At 41.7% G+C, this 23727-nt stretch overlaps 2 protein-coding genes across 2 annotated transcripts; both read right to left on the bottom strand.

Moving 5' to 3' along the window:
- Positions 1-1037: 1037 nt before the first annotated feature.
- Positions 1038-5300, bottom strand: LOC143555131 (dynamin-related protein 5A-like). Its single transcript, XM_077044748.1, has 16 exons — positions 5172-5300; positions 5019-5082; positions 4838-4942; positions 4490-4595; positions 4334-4401; positions 4198-4259; positions 4031-4121; positions 3882-3946; positions 3611-3805; positions 3399-3518; positions 3246-3316; positions 2424-2649; positions 2068-2118; positions 1748-1976; positions 1544-1683; positions 1038-1211 (listed from the first exon to the last, which is right to left on the bottom strand). Exons 1-16 carry the CDS (start codon positions 5298-5300, stop codon positions 1089-1091), a joined length of 1845 nt encoding a protein of 614 aa, XP_076900863.1. The 3' UTR covers positions 1038-1088.
- A 2025-nt stretch (positions 5301-7325) lies between these two features.
- On the bottom strand, positions 7326-23350 carry LOC143555130 (UDP-glucose 4-epimerase GEPI48-like). The gene is made up of 9 exons (XM_077044747.1): positions 23162-23350; positions 9109-9158; positions 8856-9015; positions 8687-8798; positions 8384-8610; positions 8223-8301; positions 8003-8085; positions 7788-7879; positions 7326-7711 (listed from the first exon to the last, which is right to left on the bottom strand). The coding sequence occupies exons 1-9, from the start codon at positions 23348-23350 to the stop codon at positions 7606-7608; spliced, it is 1098 nt and encodes a 365-aa protein (XP_076900862.1). The 3' UTR covers positions 7326-7605.
- Between the last annotated feature and the right edge of the window lie 377 nt (positions 23351-23727).

The following is a 23727-nucleotide window of genomic DNA, read 5'->3' as shown; positions in this document are numbered from 1 at the left end:
AAACCGTTTAGCCGGTTCTAACCCGAAATCCTAACTGGTTAGTAACCAGTCCATCACTAACCGGTTTATACTCGGATCAAACCGCCGGTTAGAAACTGGTTTATATTATTGATCTCCAAAATCGGTTTATATTATTGATCTCCGAACTAGTTATTTGGTTTTTTTTTAAACCAGTTTTTCCTGGTTATTTATCGGTTAACCGGTTCGGTTATACCAGAAACCAGTTATACCAGGTAGGGGTTTGTTCTCTCAAAACCGATTAGTACCTGATCTAATTAATCTGTCTAACCGGTTATTTGTTCGTTGACCACTAACTGGTTTTGAAAATAACTGTTTTTCAACTAACTGGTTTGTGCAGCACTAAACACGAGAGTCGGTTAGTTAAAGTTGTACGGGTCATATAACTTTTAGAAATCACAGTTAAACAATATTGAGCATATATGCTCGTATAAGATCTTGTTTTATGTATGTATCATGTATGGGATCGTATGACTTTAATTAAGCATGATTAGTAAATTCCTTTTAAAATTGTAAAATATTATTTTCTTAATTCTTAAGTTTTTAATGCATAATATACAATGATTATAAAACGTGAATAAGAGAAATGTGATATTTTACAAGTTTAGATGCGGATATATAAAATTGGCCGTATTCCATAATGTATATAAATAGATAAACAAGTGGATTACATAAACATTTATATTCTTACTACTTTAACCGTGATACATAAAATATTTATGCAACAATACAACTCGCTGAATTTATCTATAATATTATATTTATATTTGACCAAAATATAAGTGAATGCATGATTTTCAATAAAAACTCTCTATTCACATTTTATTATACATTAAACATGCAAGTAACATCTAACGTTTATCAAATATATATAATAATACATTAATACTACAAAATTAGATATAATAACAATTAAATCACTATTATCATAAATAGAAAACCAAATTACTTTGCACTTCGCGCATAGCAACTGATTCTTTTTGTTCTAAAATCATATAAGTAACAAACATATATAAATGCAAAGAACTTGAGACACAAATAACAAATTTTCATGTCCCCTTTTCAATTTATCACCATGAAACTCCATTAATCTCCGTTTGCGCACTTCTATATAACTCCAATCTCTTCGTCAACGACGAACGCCTCTCCATGATCAAAGGATCTTCATCCAACAGCTTGGATAACTGACTTGGCTGCAAATAAGTAAAAAAAAAATTAGCTTTGATAATTTGTTTATAAAAAAAAAGTTTTTTTGAACATCAGGCCCGGCCCAATGGGAGGGCGACGGACCCAGGCCCACTCTTTCGAGAGGCCCATAATTATTAAAAATTTCAAATTTATATTTTACATATAATTTTGTTTTAACACAAAAGTCTACAAAATGACTCTTTGGTTAAATGGAAAGTGTTAAGGGTTCTCGGAGACACCCTATTTGAACTATAAAAATCTTTCAAGTCAACCCATCATGACTTATGCAACACTTATAGTTGGCAACATGTTAAATAGTAGACAATGAGTGACTTACAGTTTTCCGACCCAACTCAGCGAAGAAATGGTCGAGTAAGCTGAGTTTAGCTTCACGCACTTGACAATGAACCACGGATTTAGGAATCGAGTTAACCAAGCGTGAAAGAACCATATTCACAGACTGCAACACTGTGGTACCTGTTTTCATATTCCTAGTATTAGGACTCACAAAATTAGAATATTAATAAAACCGCTAGCTCACCAATTCGTTGAAGGTACGCCTCGTTATATCTATCAAAAATGGATTGTGTCGGGTTCCCGCCTTTCTCGACTTCTTGAGGAAGGTTCCGGAAAAAGTCAGCAGTCAAATAGCAGCATTCCATGTCAACAAGCATAAGTGTGGCCTTTCCACTTTCGGTTTTCATTCTTTCGAGTGACTCGTTTGCAGCCCGTTCTACTTCTTTTCTTAAACTCGGGTACTGCTTTAGCTCCTGACCAAAAAAGATGACAATCTTTTTATAAAAAAAATAGCCTTTTTTATAGAAAGAACAAGAAACTGCTACAAGAAAGTAAAACACACACCATTGTCTCGCTCATGGCTTTTCGAACCAGCTCCTTTAAGATGATATCAACCTAAAATCTTGAAAAGTTAACTTCTTTTCCAAAACCAATATTAGAAAAATTAAAAAAGTGTTTATCTCAAGCGGGTTAAATAAAAAAAATAGAACATGGTCAAACGGGTCAAACCAAAAACAGCACATGGTCAAACGGGTCAAACCAAAAAAAATGTGGTCAAACAGAACATGGTCAAACGGCACCGGCCCGTTTTGACCAGTACAAAAATGACCTGTTGCAGTCCAGTCCAGACTAGTTTTTGACCCGTTATTCAACCTGTTCATTATGCTGCATCTACATAAAAGGTTTGTTTTTTGAGTTACCACGTTAACAGTGGCCTCAGCGGGCCCTTTGATGGTAACCAATGAAGATTCAATAATATGACGATATCCTTGTTCAGGAGCTATAAGATGTGGTTGATATCCATCAGCTTGGGTGATTAGTTTTTTGATATTCTCCAAAGATAACTGCTTGTCAAACTTTAAATTCCTTAGAGCCGAAGGCAGCTCGCTTTCAAAAACATGGTATACTTTATCTCCTCCCGATCGCCTACAAAATAAGAACAATAAGATTTAGAAGTGGAAAAACGGGCGAGACACGAGTCAAAATGAGTTTTTTTTATCAAAACGGGCCGGGTTGACCCAAACCACTTTACATTTTTTTTAATTATTTGTAGGTAGATTATTGTTTTCATCCTTTACTTATGTAAAAATTACACGTATTGTCCTTTAGTTGTAAGGGCAAAATGGTCAAATTAAAAAAAAACAACAGAAAAGGTTAACACCAGCTAACGAAAAGTGTGACAACATATGAGCTTCAGGGATGTTTATTGTATTTATAGAAGTTAAAGGACACGATCCGCAAGTTACCCTATGCATAAATGCTGGAAAATGTAATTTACTCTTGCTTATATGTTGACAATAATAATTACAAAAGTCATATTATTAAAATGCTATTCAAATTTTCTGAATAAAGCAATTTAGAAGGTTACATGAATTAAAAGTACACTTTTGGTGGCTTTCGACCCGTTTCCTATTCATCAACCTTTACCCGTTTGACCCGTTATGAAAAATACTTAACCCAAATCGGCCCATTTTTCTACTAAACGAGTTAAAATTGTGAGTGGTTAAGGATCATAAACTTACATCCCGTCTAGATGTTCTTTGTATATATGATCAAATGCCCGGCATATATCCATTATCAAAAGTAACTTTCCCTGCATTTTCGTACTGAATCATCAATACCAACTAAAATAGTTCCATAATATTTTTATAAAATAAACGTGACCGAAAACTTACACCAGCATCAGTAGATATAGGCTTTCCAAGATGGCTCAATTCAGCTTCTAGTTCAGCTAAAGTTTTGTTTATTAACGACTGAATACCTGGAATGCGCGATTTAATCACGCCCTCCAAATGCTGAAAGAGCAAATGAAATCATATATCAAGTTATTAACTAAAATATTCATTTCAAGAACAAGTACGGTTTTAATATATAAAGATTTTTTAACCTTTGAGAGCATTTTAGCAAGATATTCAGAGCCCATTCTTGAAGCTAGATGCTTGTATTCTTTGCTGGTAGAAAAGTACTCCCTTTCTTTACGTCTAGCGGATGTCATATCGACCCGTTTATTAATATCTTGTTGCGAACGGTTAACAATCCCGACCCACGGGAACTTCAGCCTGTAAGACTTTCCTTCTAATATCTAAAATATCAAGAAAATATTAAAACATGTTCAAAAAAGTTAAAGCCGATCAAAGTATCATTCGAGAATAACTTACATCAACTGCATCGGTACCCTTATCCATCAAGTCAATTTTGGTCAACACTCCAATTGTTCTTTCTCCTAAAGAGGCATGTCAACTTTAAAGATCATAACTTTGACTTTCATTATAACTTGATTATGTTTAACAATTTGCATATTTGGTACCTGTGGGGTCCACTTCACGCGACATTTTAATCGCATCTGATGTGGCAAGATCTTGATTAGCAGGTGAAATTGCCAAGATAATGCAGTTTGGCTGCATTAACAAAATCCAGTTAAACGAATGAAATTAAATGAATACGTATTTTTCAGTAACTAAATTTATAATCCACCTTTTGAATGTAGGCGCGGACCATATTCTCAATATCTTGTACGATCCCTTCGGATTGACCGTCTACAAATGTTCAAGATTTTAAATTAGAACTTAACTTATTTCAGGTCACTTGATTTTGCTTTGGATGTACTTACCAACTGCAACTTTTGTAAGGCCCGGAAGGTCAACCAAAGTCAAGTTGACCACTGTCAAGATTACAAATCTCATTATGATTCTTTCTAAATTATAGGTCTATGTTATAGGTAAAAGATACATTGCAACAGTGTCGAGTTTTTTTTTTTTTTTAAAACATTCCTTTTGGAGAATAGATACTTAGATGAATCGGGACACTTGAAATTTGTTTCGTTTGGCCTGTTACACGATCAGTCTCGTCTGAAATCTCTTTTCTCACAGCAGCTACACATTTCAAAATCACCACAATTTTATCACTAGTTCTCAAAAAACATTATATGCATAACACCTCCTAGATCATTGTATATTTGTATTCAAATATATAGATTATCTTAAACAGTATTATAATTATAACTATAACAGTATAACCAACAAACCAACTATTTATAGAAAATGTAAAAAAATATAAACAAAGGTGTTTACAAGTCAATCTAACCCAACCCATTATTTACGAAGTAAGCTTATACCGAAATCATAAAACTTTTTTGATGGAAGGTGCATGAATTCTGCGTATTCTTGGCCTTTATCTATCTTATGAAGCTGCAACACAAGTGGCCGTCGAGTAACGATGCCTGCATACATAGAACAAATATGTTAAATTATATATTTTATCTTCAAGATTTTGATCAAATAATTAAAAAGATAAACCTGATCCTCTTGGCAAGAAGTCTTTGCCGACAACGCTTTCTAAAACGGAAGATTTCCCTGAACTCTGCGAATATTTAACAGAAAACGAAAAATCTTCAGTTATCTAATAGCAAAACTAAAGATGGTAAATTGAGTATTTGATGAATAATTAACCTGACCACCAACAACAGCAATGGATGGCAAAGAGTCCCATAGAGTAGGCAATGAAGCTGCTTCACCATGATCACCCAATGCTGTGCATGCTCTCTGTATTTTGTTCACTAAGCTGATCAAATTCTCCATTGCAGGAGGCTTGTGTTCTTATAACACACATATATATGCAATAAGACTGGATTAAATAATTTATATAGGTGGAATTTAAGTACAAAGAGGCCTCTACATATGGACACCAATATGCTTTGTTTTTGTAAATTTGAAGATTCTTTTTTCTTTTTCCTTAAATATCAACTTAGTGTCAAATTTAAATTTTGTTATTTTGTGAGAGTTGTTTATATTTCAGGGAGGTGCTAACCAATACGTTACTAACCAACCCTATTGAGGTAATGTATATTGAGTAAAAAACCTTCTTTTGAGGTTGTATGTATATCAATAATGTCCATATTTTTTTTTCATTTTTCATGGAATAAATGCACTTTTATTTATTAGGATATTGATTATTCTTTGTTTTTACTTTTTAGAGTTTATTATGCTATTCTAGAGTGATAATGTTACACACAAATCAGCTGGACATCTCTTTATAATATTTATAATATTTTGATTTCAGTCATGTTTACAATACTTTTTCATATGCATTTTTTTATGTAAATGCATATTTTATAACATTCAAGTCATTAAAGTTTTTTTTTTTTTTTACCTTTTGAACTTTTAATGTGGGGTATTAAAAATATTAATCAGGATGAAACATATTTTACAAGTTTAATTGCTCATGTATATTAATATTGTCAAGCATGTGTGTCGGATCAGGCAACGGGTCAAAACTCAAAGCATATCCAACTTAAAGTGAATTCGGATCAAAGTGGGTCGTTTTTAAAAAACTATCACTATGATTTAGGTCAAAACAAATTTCGAAAATTGGGCTCGCCTTGCAGTGAGTTGTGTTAGAAAGCAAATCAGGGATCAAAAAATTAACCCAAAACTAGTAAGTGGAAGTCCTAATCAATTTGTTTATAATTATAATTAATTGCTTAATAGAACACTCTCGAAAACCCATCTACGAGTCGCGACACAATTTTGAATCCAAACCAAGTAAAACTTTGTCATGTCTTAAAACTGCTTAATTATATTGATTTAGAAACATAGTATTTTTCATATTATATAAAACCAGAACTAGATTTAAAAGAACATATTCTATCATTTTTTGAAGTTGAAGTCTGCATGCATTTGTCTTGTTTACTGTTTTATGCTTTTCTATTCATATCGAAAGCGCGTGTACAGATTTATTCAATAGAATTACACTTGTATTTTTGTTGATGTAATTTTGTAGTTGGTTTGATGTTGATGTGTTGAGTGCCAACCAGGTTATTAGTACTTTGTAAACATCAATATCAATGACTTGCAATATATTGTTAATTAGATAACAGTAGGAACATGGCTAAAAACAAATAAAACCGGCATAACCTATGATTTCACAAGTCAAACTAGTAGTAGTCTGTCTCGTACATTCCAACACATCGTACATTAAAAACATAAAATGACCCGAAACATGAAACCAAAACAATCAGTTTTGGGTTGGCATATCTAATCCGTGTAAAAAATAATGAGTAGTATTCGGGTTGAATTGTTTACTACATGGGTCTTGTTGAGTAAACCCGTTTAACCCATTTTTACAAGATACGAACTCGATTAACACTTTTACAACTTGATAAAGGTGAAATCAGTCATGTGTGGTTAGTAATGGTTTTGATTCAAATAAAAATATGGGGTTGTGTTCGGGTTGAAAGAATTCAACCCGATACGATTGACACCCATCTAACCTAAGAGTAAGATAAGAAAAGTAATAATAATCTCACTTGTTATACTCATGCCAAAAGAATTTAGTAGTAATCTTTTTACTAAGACTGAATGTGACCGGTTTAGAATGAAATGGGCTAAACGAGCCCAACCGATCTAGACCAAGCCCAATGGGCCTTCCTCACCTGTATTTTGACTTATGGTCTAAAATAGTGTAATTAGGTAGATAACCACTCATAAGTCATACCCATAAAACAGAACATGGAAACAACATAAAACTATAAAAGACACCAACCCAAAACAGTAGAGCAAAAGAATAGATGCAGAAAGCATGTATCTTTACTGAAATAATTTTAATATAATGAATAAAAGAACAGATTGCTGCACAAATACCATACCAATGTTCAATATGCAAATTTATTTGTTCTTTCTGCGTTAGCCCCACTACCTTGATATCTATATAAACACCAGAAAAAAAAACCAGCTACTAATTACAGAAATAACGAAAGAACTAAGAACACATCACTCATAATACTAGACCTGATTACGCTATTTTGGAAGATTCATGAACTAATGACGCATAGTAACCACATAAATAAATACTGCCATAGAATCTGAATGAAAACCCGTCCAGTTTTCATTTATACTTTTGTTTGTCTTCCTCTTTCGTTAAATAACCGTACGGGTTCTTACTGGCCCAGTTCCACTGATCTCTGCACATCTCATCTATTCCATATTTCGCCCTGCAATTAACATGCCAATGGATCAGCATAATCTCAAAAGTCAAAATCGATTGGGCCTATGTTTTCCTTTACTTACTTCCAGTTCAACATGCGTGCAGCCTTTTCTGTCGATGCATATACCACCTCAGCATCACCAGGTCGTCGGTCAGACATTACAAGAGGAATTTTCTGTAACAAACAATATCAAGATTCAGATATTATATATAACCGATAGTGCATAAAATAAACAGCCACAAGATTCGGAAACATTTTAGGGTAAAAAAATAAAAACATATTTCAAGCTCATAATACCTTTCCTGATGCCTTTTCAAAAGCCGCTACCATCTCCAAAACAGATGTGCCTTTACCCGTTCCCAAGTTGTACGCTTCGCAACCTACAAAGTATACAACAGTCAGTCAAAGTCAAAAGTCAAACACGGTGTGAAATTCAAAATTATGCAAATAAACTATGCTCTTTATTTAAATTTCAACGTTTTCATGCAATTTTCAACAAGGGAAGATAGAGACACACCTGTGTCAGGGTCTGAGAGTTTCTTCAATGCAGCAGTGTGTCCGTCTGCTAGATCTACAACATGAATATAATCCCGTACCTGAAAATCAAATTGTAAAACACAATATCAAGATCAATTTCTACGAAGTTATAAAATATTTAAGTAAGAATTACAAGCATACCCCTGTTCCATCTTTAGTTGAGTAATCAGTTCCAAACACTCGAAGTGTAGGTAACCTACCAACAGCTACTTGCTGGACAAATGGCATAAGATTATTGGGGACCCCACGTGGGTCCTCACCGATGTCACCACCAGGGTGTGCACCAACAGGGTTAAAGTACCGCAATAATATTATTTTCCATCTATTATCTGAAGCATATAAATCCTGGCATATCTCCTCAATCTCAGCTGCAAAGATTGATTGATTATTTATTCATTAGTCCATAATAATACTTTGGGTTGACCAAACAAATACAAGGTTGACCGCTTTGTACCTTGGTACGCCCGTACGGGTTAGCTGCAGATAAAGAAAACTCTTCGGTGCAGGGTACCTCTTTCGGCCAGCCATAAACCGTTGCAGATGATGAAAACACAAGCTGAATAGCATGTTTTATAACAGATCAGCCTTTTAAGTTTTTAAAAAACAGGTTTACGAAGAACAAATAATAATTAGGTAACTTTTTACATCCATAGGCATCCATAACTTCCAATAGAGTTAAAGTACCAACGACATTATTGTCGTAATACAGCAAGGGTTTCTTCACACTTTCACCAACTGCTTTTAATCCAGAAAAATGAATAACAGCATCAAACCTGCATACACATCAGATTATATAATTTAATTCATTAAATACTAAAGTGCAAGATGTAAGAACAGTTTGTAAAGAGTGTAATTAATTAATATACTTTGTGGATGAAAAAAGCTCCTCTAATGCAGGCTTGTTCCTGATATCCATCTACATTGACATAAAGCATAAACAATTTCATTTAACACTCATCCAACATGGCAAATATTATCAATGTTAAGTCACTTTAATTGAATTAGACAAAGCTTATAAGATTCACTTCTCTGCAGATCTTATTACACCTAAAAGATAACAACAGACATGATCATGCTGTGACAGCAAATCAAAGTCCACACATTTTTAGCAAAAAAGGTAAAAATAAAAATAAATAAATAAATCCAGAAGCTCTAAAAAAACTATGAACCACTTTATTATGTTTGGTTGTTAGCCTAACAATTGAAGAGATTGTATTAAACACTCAACTTTCTAGCCTCAAATGTACATTCATATTCGAGTTTAACACGCTACATCACTTAATTACCATTTAAATCAGCACAATTTTTTTTTAAATCCAAAACAAGCTTAAATCTTTAGGAAGGTATGCATCTAAACAATCAAGTTATAGAAGACAAAATGTAAATTTAAAGTTAAAATTCAATTGTAAATAACTAAATATAAAACAAAACAATACATACAAGACAGCTAAAAAAAGAGTAATACATGAATAAAGTTTCTTAATTTTGCTTGAAAAGACTTAACTTAAAACCAAAAACTGGGAAAAGGGAAATTTAAAGTTACAGAAGACAAAATGTAAATTTGAAGTAAAGATTCAATTGGAAATAACTAAAGTTAAAAAAGAAAAGGGTAATAATTAAATAAAGTTTGTATCTTTAAAAGTAAGCATCAAATCAATTGAGTTACATAAGACAATATGTAGATTTAAAGCAAAAATTCAATTGAAAATAACTAAATATATGAAACAATACATACAAAACAGTTAATAAAAAAGGGTAATAATTAAATTAAATAAAGTTTGTTAATTTTGCTAGAAAAGACTGCATCTTTAAAAGTAAGCATCAAATCAATTGAGTTACAGAAGACAATATGTAAATTTAAAGTAAAAATTCAATTCTTGAAGAGGTAGGTCCAAGCAGAGCCCAGTTGGACCCGCAAGACTCACCTTGAATAGGGACGTCTGCGCAATGACCAACTGCTCCAGCAGGACCCACCATGCTCAGAGAACCTTACGCGCAGTACGCCAGCTGTACCCGCAGGGAAAGCCTCCCAATGGTGAAGTACCCCGCCTGTTCCCGCAGCTGCGGATACAAGCCATCAGGGAAGGCTACCCGCACTAACAGCAAGGCTACACGCACAAGGCATTCGCTACTTCAGTAGTCACATGAAGGAATGAGCAAGGCGGGAATACTCTCGCCTAAATGAGCCAGTCCGTATGCTTCTGGAAGGTCTTTCGTACTATACCTACTAAGGTATGGGCGGAATAGACAATTTGACCAAAGCAGCCCATGAACCAATCACAGGGTGACAGCTCACCGACAACAATACGAGGAGGAGCACCCTCTAGTACTGTTTGTCACTATTAGCCGCTGCCTACTCACCAACCCTTACGATGGGACGTGCGCAGCCTACAGTTGGTGGAACAGTGCGTAGCCGGCAGTAAAGGAACAGCATACAGCCGACCTTGTTACTGTTGGCCGTAGCCTATCCACCAACCAGCATGGCCTGTGCGTAGTCCACTGTTGGTAGAACAGGAATACTATTCAGCCGGCTGTACCTTCTAGGAAACCTACCTTCGGCTATAAATACTCCAACACCTTGGAATGGTAAGGACATCATCTGATATCTCAATCTTATCTAGCAATCTCTTAATATACACTTATATTCAGAGCAATCTAGTCTGATTCTCACGCCGGAGGGTGGTCACAAGGAGGAACCCCCCCCCCCTTCTCAGTGACGAGCTTACGGTGTCTGTTTTGCAGGTCCCCTGAAGAACAACCTTCTCTGCTAGACCTCATCCTCGTGGGAAACATTACTTAACCCCCAGATTATCTATAATCTGCCCGTGGGTTCACTTAGTGTTTCTTCATTGGCGCCATCCGTGCTTAAAAGCTAGAACTAATTTAGTTTTTTCAAAATTTCTGAAGAAATGGTTAACGTTACTCCGGTCCTAAGGCCAGTAACCGACCAAGAAACCCCGGTAACCACAACCCCAGCAACTTGGGGGAACACCGGCGGTTATACAAATCTTACGAACACTACCCCGACTACCCAAGCCGGGGCAAGTGCAGTAAATATTCCACTGGGGTTCACCGATGCCCAGTTGGAAAAACGAACGAGGGTCCCTCGCCAAACACTAGATCAAGTGAAGGCGTGGGCCGAAGCACGTCAGAGAGAGTTCCAAGCTGAATTGGATGAACGCTTGCGTTCAGTTCAACAGGCTGACGAATTCGGCAGTACTCGCCAACATCTCAATATGAACAGCGAGTACGAGTACTCAGACGACGAGGGGGAAGAATCCGATACCGACGCAAACCCTCGCCATAAGGCGAAAGGGAAGCGTAAGGAAACGGACTTCCAGCCGAAAAGGAATTTTGGGGAAGCTTTTAAACCCACGAATGCGGAGAGAAACCCGCGTGACTTCTCCAAAACCTTTAGGCCAACTGCTACAAATGCAGGAAAGTCAAAGTTCGCAAGGGACATTGCGGAAGCAATCGCCCCGAGAAGTGCCAAACAAATGAACAACATTGGCACTTATGATGGTCTATCCGAACCAGACGACCACTTGAACAGATTCATTGCGGGGGCAACCGTCAGTAACTGGACGGAACCCAATTGGTGTTATATGTTCCAGATGACTCTGGTTGGAGCGGCCAGGGCATGGTTCGATCGTTTACCGGTCCACCACATATATGACTGGGCGGACTTTCAGAACAAGTTCAGCCAGCACTTCAGCCAACAAAGGAAATATACTGAAGAACAGTGGACGATCCTCAACTGCGTGAGAGAGGAGGATGAATCTTTACTAGACTTCATCACCCGCTTCAACTCCAAAAAGCTAAGTCTCGGCAGCATAAGTGAAGATCTTGTTCGCGCCGCTTTCATCCAAGGCGCCGAATACCCAGAGCTTATCCGCACATTAACGGGTAAGGATGGCATGCCATCAACATGGGATGCCATCATGACGGCGGCAAAGCGCTTTGCCGAGACGGAAAAGCAACTGGGAAGGGATCTTCCCCAGAGTACACACCTCTACACGCAGAGGACAAGAGAGAACAATGTTCGGATCGCCCGGCAGAGCAAAAAGAGGAAGCTAGGTATCTGGCAGTCAAGGGTAAACTTTGACACCTCATCCAGCTCTCACCCTCTTGTTGGCGGAAGAAATCACACACACCCTTCAAGCCAAAAGCACCGGTGGACGCCACTCACCAAAAGCGTCACGGAGATATTTGCCACTGAAAAGCTACCATGGCCGAAAGCCCCAATGATCCGGCAGCGACCTAATGCGGATCAGAGTAAATCCTGTGACTTCCACGGGACAAAAGGTCATAGTACGGAAGAGTGTACATCCTTGAAGGATATTATTGAAGCATTCGTCAAGGATGGAAGACTGGCACACCTGGTGGCATCAATCAAGAAGGGAGGACGGAACGACAACCGTTACCGAGGCAACGGACGAAAGCCCGTTGACATCAGCATCAACATGGTTCATGGTAATATCAGAGGAAGAAAAAGGCGAACGATAGAACCATGTGCGTGGAAGGAAGCTGAGGTGCGCTTCCCGCGAGTGCCAGGAGGACCCAGCAAAGAAGGCCCTATCGTCATCAAAAGCCAGCTGGGGCACTACATCACCTCCCGCACTCTTGCTGACAACGGCGCCTCGTCGACGGTGATGTACAGGCAGTTCTTTGACAAGCTAGATGACGAAGACAAGAAACGCCTGGAAACAATCTGCGCCTCGATGGAAGGGTTTGATGGCAGCACAAACACCCCCCTGGGTATCCTATCTTTCCCTGTCACTCTTACGGATGGGAAACACTCCCGCACAGAAGATGTGGACTTTGTCGTGATGAGGAAGCCACACCACACATACGACATCCTCTTCGGGAGAGACGGGATGGCAAGATTCAACGCCGTGGTATCCTCAGTCCACGGCATGATGGGATGGCCAACAGCTGAGGGTGTAGCGATGATCACCGGCATTCCCCAGGTATGCATCGCATCTGTCTCATCTAAACCCAAACCAAAGATGGCTAAACCAACCATCACCGAACCAGAAAGATGGGCCTTCAACGGCAAGTACCCTGACCAGGCCGTCACCATTGGCCCAACAATTGTTGATCCCACACGCACCTTACTCAAGCGTTTATTACAAAAAAACGCTGACATCTTCGCATGGACACCAGCTGACATGACTGGTGTACCCCGAAGTAAGGCAGAGCATAAGCTCAAATGCGATCCGGCTGTTACGCCGATCGTACAAAAGCGCAGAGTAATGGGGCCAGAACAAACTAACGCGTGTAGAACCCAAGTCAAGGAACTCCTTGACGCAGGCATCGTACGCGTTAGTAGATATCAAACTTGGGTTGCAAATCCCGTTATGGTAACGAAGAATGACAAACAATGGCGCATGTGCATAGATTTCAAGGATTTGAACAAAGCATGCCCCAAAGATTGTTATCCGTTACCTGAAATTGATCTTAAGGTGGATTCGTTGGCACCGTTCCGCCTTAAATGCTTCCTGGACGCGTATAAGGGGTACCATCAAATCCACATGGCCGTTGATGATCAGGACAAAACCGCTTTTCGGACGCCCGATGGCACATTTTGTTATCAAATGATGCCATTCGGACTTAAGAATGCCGGGTCCACATACCAACGCCTGATGGACAAAGAGTTTCATTCCCAAATTGGGAGGAACTTGGAAGTCTACATGGATGACTTGGTCATCAAAAGCACAAACCCAGAAGCGATGTTGAAAGACATCGAAGAAACTTTCAACACGCTCAGGAAGATAAACATGAAGCTCAACCCGAGCAAGTGTGCCTTTGGAATGGAAGAAGGGAAGTTCTTGGGGGTCATCGTCACTAAAGATGGCTTCAGAGCGAACCCTGAAAAGGTCGATGCCATTATCAAAATGGAATCACCTACTACCATCAAACAGGCTCAGACACTGAATGGACGACTAGTGGCACTTAATCGCTTTTTGGCAAACCACGCGGATAAGTCATTTCCCTTCGTGTCAACGTTGAGAAACTGTTTAAAGAAAACGCACTTCCGCTGGACACCAGAAGCGGAAGCAGCTTTTCAGGAGATTCGGTCACGCTTGATCGAACTCCCAACGCTCACAGCACCAAAAGCGGGAGAGGAGTTAATCCTATACCTTTCAGCAACAGATAGAGCAACCGGGGCAGTCCTGCTAGTAGAGCGAAAAGGCATCCAGATGCCAATCTATTATGTTAGCCGTATCCTAACAGACGTAGAAACCCGGTACTCTACCCTCGAAAAATTAGTCTTGGCACTTATACACGCTTCACGCAGGTTAAGACGATATTTCCAGGGTCACCCAATCACCATTCTCTCTAACTTCAAACTTGCAAATGTTCTAGGCAAACCCGAGCTATCGGGACGCCTAGCCAAATGGGCAATTGAGTTGGGGGAATACGCGATAAAGTATAAGCCAAGACCAGCCATAAAGGGCCAGGTTCTGGCCGACTTTATTGCAGAAGTGCCTGCATCGCGGGAAAAAGAGTGCCAGGAATAGGCTCAACCCTCTCCAGCACAAGACATCAATGATGTCTGGCGACTCTACACTGATGGAGCAGCCAGTAACGAGGGTTCAGGCGCAGGGCTAAAACTAACCAACTCAGCAGGCCATGAATACACTTACGCTATTCGACTGGATTTTCCAAGTACGAATAACGAAGCCGAGTATGAGGCATTCTTGGCTGGGTTGAGAATTGCGCGTAAGATGGGAGTGAAAAACTTGGAAGCCCACGTGGATTCCATGTTAGTAGCCAATCAAATCAACGGGGACGTACACGGCCGTGAACGACACAATGGCCCTGTACCTCGCACAAGCAAAATCCCTTATGCGCGATTTCAACGACTGCAAAGTAATACACGTCAAGCGAAGTGAAAACAAATCTGCGGATGCGTTAAGCAAGCTTGCATCATTAGCCTTCACCCACTTAGGAAAGGATATACGCATTGAACTCCTCGAGACACCTTCGGTCCCGCACAAGGAAATTTGTGTCATCCAAACCGGCGCAGAAACGTGGATGACACCAATAATAAAATACCTTACATCAGGCGTAACTTTCTTGGCCCACTCTTGAGATGCGTGGACAACCAAGATGCTGACTACCTCCTAAGGGAAGTACACGAAGGCATCTGTGGAGTACACGCAGGTCCCCGCGCTGTTGTAGCTAAGATAAATAACGCGGGATACTTTTGGCCGGGGATGCATACTGATGCACTGGCATACATCAGAAAATGCTGGTCTTGCCAGCTTTACGCACCCAACACGCATCGCCCGAAGAATGAGCTTGTTCCAGTCACTTCTTCATGGCCATTTCAGAAGTGGGCCATCGATGTGACAGGCCCATTTCCTACAGCAGCAGGAAATGTTCAGTTCCTAGTGGTAGCCATCGACTACTTCACCAAGTGGATAGAAGCAAAACCTTTAGCCCAAACAACCGCGAAAAATATCAAAAAATTTATTTGGGAATTTATTATTTGTCGTTTTGGACTTCCACAAAATTTGGTGAGCGATAACGGCACCAACTTTGCAGACAAGAAGCTACAACAGTGGCTGAAAGAACTTCAAATCACCCACACTTTACCTCAGTGGCACACCCGCAAAGTAATGGTGAGGTGGAAAGAGCAAATAAGAGCATCGTCGAAGGCATAAAGAAAAGACTCTTGGAACACAGATCCGGCTGGGTGGACGAGCTTCCACACGTCCTTTGGGCAAACAGAACGCTGAAGAATGCCCATACGGGAGAAACCCCGTTCAGTCTCACTTATGGCACTGAAGCCATGGTCCCGGTCGAAATTGGTTTACCCTCACCAAGGGTCTTGATTCAGCCAGAAGACAATGATGCCGAAAGACGGTTGGACCTTATGCTAACCGAGGACCGCAGAGACTTAGCCGCAGTGCGTGAAGAGAGCTACAAGCGACAAATGCAAAAGTACTACAACACGCGGGTAAAACTCTGCAACTTCAATGTAGGAGACTACATACTGCGTAACAACGAGGCTTCGAACCAAGAACGCCCAGGAAAGCTGGCCCCGGTCTGGGAAGGGCCATACATTATCAAAGAAGTCATGGGAAAGAGCGCATACCGGCTCGAAAGGCTCGATGGCACTCCCATCCCAAGAACATGGAATGGAGCTCAATTACGCAAATGTTATATGTAGATCAATTCCAAATTTGTAAAGAAAAGGCCTATAGCCACTTCTAATGGAAATGATTCTCCTTTCACAATGTGTTGATAGCCTTACCTTTATACTTATGAACTTCCCACACTAGTGCCGGTATTCACCGCATAAATGGGGGAAGAAGTAAGTCGTTACGTGTGGAAGGCGGCAAAACCCGCATAAACACAACGCTAAAAATAAGGAAAACCTACACGCAGGTCAGGTGTAAGTAAAGTTTAGCCATCCTTGTAAGTGCAAGTGACGGTCTTACCCGCACAATCACGAGCAAGGAAGCAAAACTTCAACCTATCATCTACCACGTTCAAAGGTTAACTTATTCTGAACACTTAGAAAATTTCAAAGGAAAAGATGAGGAAAACTTCCACGCAGGTCAGATATAAGTAAAGTTAAGCCATCCTACTAAGTGTAAGTAACGGTCATACCCGCACAATCATGAAAGAGGAAGCGAAACAAACTTATAATTTACCACGTTAAAAAGTTAACTTATCTAAGTACTAAAGAAATTACTAAGATCAAAACATGCGTAAAATAAACAAGGCAAAGAACAAACACAATCTTTATTTCATCAAAATTCAAATATTACAAATAGCTATACAAAAGCAAAAATCTACGCTAATGGTGGAAAGGGATCTTCAGAGTCAGGCTTCAGGACCACTTCCACTTGGACCCGCTCCATCAGTAGAGCGTGGTGGTTCAAGGAAGGCTTTAAGAATAGCTAGCCCATCATCAGCAGCAGCGACTTCGTTCACCTTCTCCACCACAGGATGCGGGAAGGCGGCATACTGGTTCACTGCTTGGTCGTAAATAGCTTCAGTATCCACATCGTACAAAGGGAAGTTGGAAGGCGGGATGCCTTTCTCAACAAACCCTAGACCAAGCAGGAAGCCGGCCTTTTCCCCATCCTCATGAGAAGCGTTGAGGGCTGCGCTCATAGCATCGTCATAAGACGTCTCTGAGAAGACCCGATGCACAACCTACAAAGAAAAAATACAAGTATCAGAACCTTTTCTATTTACAAAGAAAAGCGTGAAGACATGAAGCTAAACTTATCTGAGACAACGCTTCTCGAAGAAGCCATTCCTTGGCAACCAGAGCTTCTTGGAGGGCAGCTTGAGCTTCGTTACGGGCGCGTTCGGCTTCACTCCTGTTGAGGTTGGCAAGCAACACATCTTTAGCCGCAGCCTCTTCGACGCCCTTTAGCTTACGCTCGGTATGGTCAAGCACCCCCCTCTGGTCCAGGATTTCTTGAAGCTTCTTAGCGTCCTCCATCGCCAAGGCATCATGAGCCTGCTGGAGAGCCTCTAATTTGGCTTTAAGCTCTTCATTCTCCACGCGTAGAGGCTCAGCAACGGCTTCAGCCTTGGTGGCCCTCTCGGTTGCGTTCCTCGCAGTTTCCTTAGCCAGCCGAAGCTGTTCATTAACAGCTTGGGCAGCCTTGGAACGGGCCTCAAGTCGAGCCTGAACTTCAACCTCGAGGGCCTTGAAGGCCTTCTCCTTTTCCGCGGCTAATGCGGAAAGCCTTTGGTTCTCCTCCCGGACAGCTCGCGCCTGAGCCACTTCTTTAAGGCGAGCTGCTTTTAACTTGTCGTTTTCACGACAAAGCAGCTCGACGCGCGGCTGCATCCGGGCCAGGAGAACCCGAAGCTCATTGGTTAGCCTACCCTCCTGGTAGCTAGCCATGGCTTCCCCCAACGCACCACTGGGAGCAGCGTGACGAGCCCATTCCACGCACTCCACAGGGGTTCGAATGGTTGTTCCTCGGCGAATGTTCCATCGTGGAACATACACTTCATTGGAATCCGACACTGCAAAAACATAAAGCAGTTAGGAAAAGATGATATAAAAAAAAGGGCCAAAAGAACCCTACGCACCTGTAGGGTCAATAACAGGCCGATAGCCGCCGAACCCATCACCTGAACCCAAGGGAAATCCATCCAAGAGGTCAGGCAGATGGGAAGGTGGCAGAGATTGGCGTGAAGCCCCATGCGTACCTGATGGATCGACCGTCGTTGCCGATGACGGGCGCATGGTAGCAGCCGCCGCGGAATCCGCAGCAAAAGTAACCGCCGGCTCGGTGAAAGATGCCGTAAAAATGGCACTTACAGCCGGCGGTGAAGTCACCTCGGCTGGAACAATCGGATCAAAGGAGTGAGCAACTGAACCAGCGGGTGCAGGCGCAGGCGCCTAGGTCGTCGCCTCAGGAAGGCTGACCAAGCCTACCGTCATTGGCGGGGAGGTACTCCTCTGCGCTCCACCCTTGAATGCGTCAACATCCACGCCTGCACAAAGAAGATAAGTATTAATGATGAAAAAACTATGAAGATAAAAGCTAAAGGAAGTTGTACTTACGGGTTTTCTTGAGCCTAAAGGTACGGAGAGGCGGGGACGAACCCGATGGAGCCGGCCTCTTTGCGCCGCTCACCGTCGTCTTCTTGGGCTCTCCGGAGGTGACAGTCGCAGCCTCCGGAGCGGTGGTCTTATCACCACCGGGATTCCCCGCCACCTCTTCGCTCTCGGTCTCCGAATCAGACCGAGGCACCGGATCGGCAGTGGAGGCTACCTTCTCCTTCCCCTTCCCGCCGGCAGCCTTCTTCTTCCGCACCAACGGAGGACCATCTGCGGATTCCTCATCAGAACATACGATTAAAGGAATTCCAGCAGAGGTTTCAACATTGAGGGGTCGAGGGTCGAATAGCGCCTTACCTGGCCGCCTGGCGCTAAGGATCTCGTGGCCTAGTGGATAGACCTCCACGAACCGATCCGCCGTTTGTTCTAGGATGGGCAACTCGTTCTCGTCTAGAGCGCGAGTACCCATCCGAGCGGGACCGTCAGCTTCCCGCGGGTTCAGGAGCGACTGCAAGTCGTTCCCCTCTGAAATAAACAGGAAAGAAGTTAGAAGAAACTCAGAAACAACAAAAAGAAACAAAGCATACCGTAAGGAACAGAGTTCGAATCGTATTCGAGGACGATTGGGATCTTTTGCGCATCGGCAGCCTTCCACACTCGGCTCATCCCCAGCATCAACATCCTGGACTCCGCAAACCGGTAAACCGGAGATTGGACCCGAGATATCTTCGAGAACCATTCCGCCTCCTGGTAGTTGGAGGCGTGAAGGCTTGGGAGAGCTTGCCCATTCTTAAACTTCATGGCAAGGGGGATGGCGCGAGCGGAGATGAAGAAGAACTCCCGCTTCCACGCGCGAAGACTGCGCTCGGTCGCGCAAATCTTCAAACCCTTGATTCGGGTCGTCAGGGTATACCACCCCTGGATGCACCTCCAAGTGTAGAAGGTCATCAGGCGATCAACATAGGGCTCAATGCCCAAAATCCGGCACACCCACTCGAAGTGGCGAATCTTGGCGATCGCCATGGGGTGCAACTCGGTCAAATGAACACCGTGCCTCTCAAGGACACGGTAAACAAACTTTGTCAATGGGAACCTAAGATTCCCATAAACAAAGAATGCAGCATAAACCCCGATCTTGCCTCTAGGGGCATCGTACACCGTCTGATGGGGTTCAGGAAACTCAGGCTCGAGAGACTCGAGCATGAACTTCCTGACGACGTAACGATACAGATCGCCAGGCAGAGCACACTGGCACTCGCCAGCAGTACTCTTGTCATCAGCAATAGATTCGAGATCACGAGACATCTTGTAAAAGAAGAAGAAAACGATTTCGGGAGAATGTTTGCCTGAAAAGGTGAGTATTCGCCGGAAATCGCAAAGAAGATGAAGAAAAGAATGAAAGTGTGGATTACAAAGAACTCTCGCCCCCTTTATATACTAATCGCAATTAATGCGATGAAATTAATGCGGAAGAGAGAGAAAACGAAGGTGCAATGAAACTATGACACGTGGCAAAAGCAAGCTGGCAACAGCTGTTGACAGGACGCATACCATTAATTTCGCGGCCACGCGCCCTAAAAATCGCGCCCACGCGCCTGAAAGAGCGTCGGGAATGACCATGTACTGTCACGTCACCATAACTTCCTGCACGTCCTGACACAGTCAGAAGAAACCGTCGCACGACGTTTCAGAGGTTTGGACTGTTCTTATCCTTCCACCAACTCTTCGAATTTCAAAATTCAAAATTCAAAAAGATTCAAAAGTAAGCGGGAAAATACCCCTTACCTTGGCAACAAAGTAACCGTAAGACGGATGCGGGTACAGTGTTAAGGCAAAACCCTTCACATACTTAGCACCCGCAGGGAATTGACGCCAGGAATACCTTGGAAGTGAAGTAACCGTAAGACAAGTGCGGGTACAGTGTCAAGGCAAAACCCTTCACATACTTAGCACTCTGCAGGGAATTCAAACCAAGAAGGATCTTCTGGGCCATGCTTGCGGAAACGGGAATAACATCCCCGCATGACGGGAACGTCGAGAACTATATTGTTCGAAACTCCATGGCGGGATTGATGGTTTTAGCATAATTGATCAGTATGTTGAAAACTACCAAAACCCCATGGAGAATCCACACAAGTGGGACTCAACGCTCCTGACGTACGAGGAGGTTACAAACCTACCCGCTTCACACCCAAAGATCAAGCAGAAAAGTCGGGAATTTCTGCGTGACATCAGGAAAACCGCGGGAAGAATCACCACGGAAAACCTAAAAACTAAACCTTTTTCAAAAACCCCTTGCTAAGTCCAAAAGTTCACCTCACTTATTAATAATTCATGAGAAGAACATTGGACTGGGGGGACTTGAAGAGGTAGGTCCCAGCAGAGCCCAGTTGGACCCGCAAGACTCACCTTGAATAGGGACGTCTGCGCAATGACCAACTGCTCCAGCAGGACCCACCATGCTCAGAGAACCTTACGCGCAGTACGCCAGCTGTACCCGCAGGGAAAGCCTCCCAATGGTGAAGTACCCCGCCTGTTCCCGCAGCTGCGGATACAAGCCATCAGGGAAGGCTACCCGCACTAACAGCAAGGCTACACGCACAAGGCATTCGCTACTTCAGTAGTCACATGAAGGAATGAGCAAGGCGGGAATACTCTCGCCTAAATGAGCCAGTCCGTATGCTTCTGGAAGGTCTTTCGTACTATACCTACTAAGGTATGGGCGGAACAGACAATTTGACCAAAGCAGCCCATGAACCAATCACAGGGTGACAGCTCACCGACAACAATACGAGGAGGAGCACCCTCTAGTACTGTTTGTCACCATTAGCCGCTGCCTACTCACCAACCCTTACGATGGGACGTGCGCAGCCTACAGTTGGTGGAACAGTGCGTAGCCGGCAGTAAAGGAACAACATACAGCCGACCTTGTTACTGTTGGCCGTAGCCTATCCACCAACCAGCATGGCCTGTGCGTAGTCCACTGTTGGTAGAACAGGAATACTATTCAGCCGGCTGTACCTTCTAGGAAACCTACCTTCGGCTATAAATACTCCAACACCTTGGAATGGTAATGACATCATCTGATATCTCAATTTTATCTAGCAATCTCTTAATATACACTTATATTCAGAGCAATCTAGTCTGATTCTCACGCCGGAGGGTGGTCACAAGCCATCAGGGAAGGCTACCCGCACTAACAGCAAGGCTACACGCACAAGGCATTCGCTACTTCAGTAGTCACATGAAGGAATGAGCAAGGCGGGAATACTCTCGCCTAAATGAGCCAGTCCGTATGCTTCTGGAAGGTCTTTCGTACTATACCTACTAAGGTATGGGCGGAACAGACAATTTGACCAAAGCAGCCCATGAACCAATCACAGGGTGACAGCTCACCGACAACAATACGAGGAGGAGCACCCTCTAGTACTGTTTGTCACTATTAGCCGCTGCCTACTCACCAACCCTTACGATGGGACGTGCGCAGCCTACAGTTGGTGGAACAGTGCGTAGCCGGCAGTAAAGGAACAACATACAGCCGACCTTGTTACTGTTGGCCGTAGCCTATCCACCAACCAGCATGGCCTGTGCGTAGTCCACTGTTGGTAGAACAGGAATACTATTCAGCCGGCTGTACCTTCTAGGAAACCTACCTTCGGCTATAAATACTCCAACACCTTGGAATGGTAATGACATCATCTGATATCTCAATTTTATCTAGCAATCTCTTAATATACACTTATATTCAGAGCAATCTAGTCTGATTCTCACGCCGGAGGGTGGTCACAAGGAGGAACCCCCCCCCCCCCTTCTTAGTGACGAGCTTACGGTGTCTGTTTTGCAAGTCCCCTGAAGAACAACCTTCTCTGCTAGACCTCATCCTCGTGGGAAACATTGCTTAACCCCCAGATTATCTATAATCTGCCCGTGGGTTCACTTAGTGTTTCTTCAATTCTAAATAACTAAATATATGAAACAATACATACAAAACAGTTAATAATATTAAATAAAGTTTCTTAATTTTGCTTGAAAAGATTGTATCTTTTAAGTAAGCATCAAATCAATTGAGTTACAGAAGACAATATGTAGATTTTAAAGTAAATAATTCAATTTTAAATAACTAAATACAAAACAATACATACAAAACCGTTTATAAAAAAAGGGTAATAATTAAATAAAGTTTCTTAATTTTACTGTATCTTTAAAAGTAAGCATCAAATCAATTGTGTTACAGAAGACAAAATGTAAATTTAAAGTAAAAATTCAATTGTAAATAACAAGAGAATTAAATAAAAAAAGGGTGATAACTAATAAATTAATAACTGAATAAAGTTTGTTAATTTAGTAATTAAAGATGAAATGAAGGTAACCTGGTGAAAAGACAGATTAGACCCATAATCACCAGCAAGTTTCTGAACTCGATTGATGGCAACTTGAGACGAGTTATCAAAATTATCAACAACCACCGTCTTGTACCCTTCTAACAGCAACTGCAATACAGTATGGCTGCCGATGTAACCAGCACCACCGGTGACCAACACGCACTGCGGCGGGCCCATTGGAGGTGAAACTGAAGAGGGTTTTATGTACAATTGGTGATTGGAATTGGAAGGCGGGTTATGTACAATTGATGATGATAATTGCAGAGTATGAAGAGGTGGGTTTGACGTGATGAAGTCCATGTTGTATTTGTATATATATATATATATACTTACTGTGGCATTCAAAATGGTGGGCCACAAGAATTGGGATTAGGGTTTGTATGTTTATTTATTATTCGATTTTGGGGATTGTGAGAGAAGATAAAATTAAAATTAAACCAACGAGGAGGACATGTTTTTGGATACACGAAAATATAATGGGCTACGTGACTCGGTTAAATTAAAATCATATTTTTACTGCGGTTAAAAACTATTGTTGTTATTATATATAATAA

The sequence above is a fragment of the Bidens hawaiensis genome, unplaced genomic scaffold (genome assembly GCF_021521415.1).
Source record: "Bidens hawaiensis isolate Kalapana, Puna unplaced genomic scaffold, B.hawaiensis_p1.1 tig00018002_1, whole genome shotgun sequence".
Classification (NCBI taxonomy): domain Eukaryota; kingdom Viridiplantae; phylum Streptophyta; class Magnoliopsida; order Asterales; family Asteraceae; genus Bidens; species Bidens hawaiensis.
Note: the sequence above shows the minus strand (reverse complement) of the source record. Positions and strands in the feature narration are given on the sequence as shown.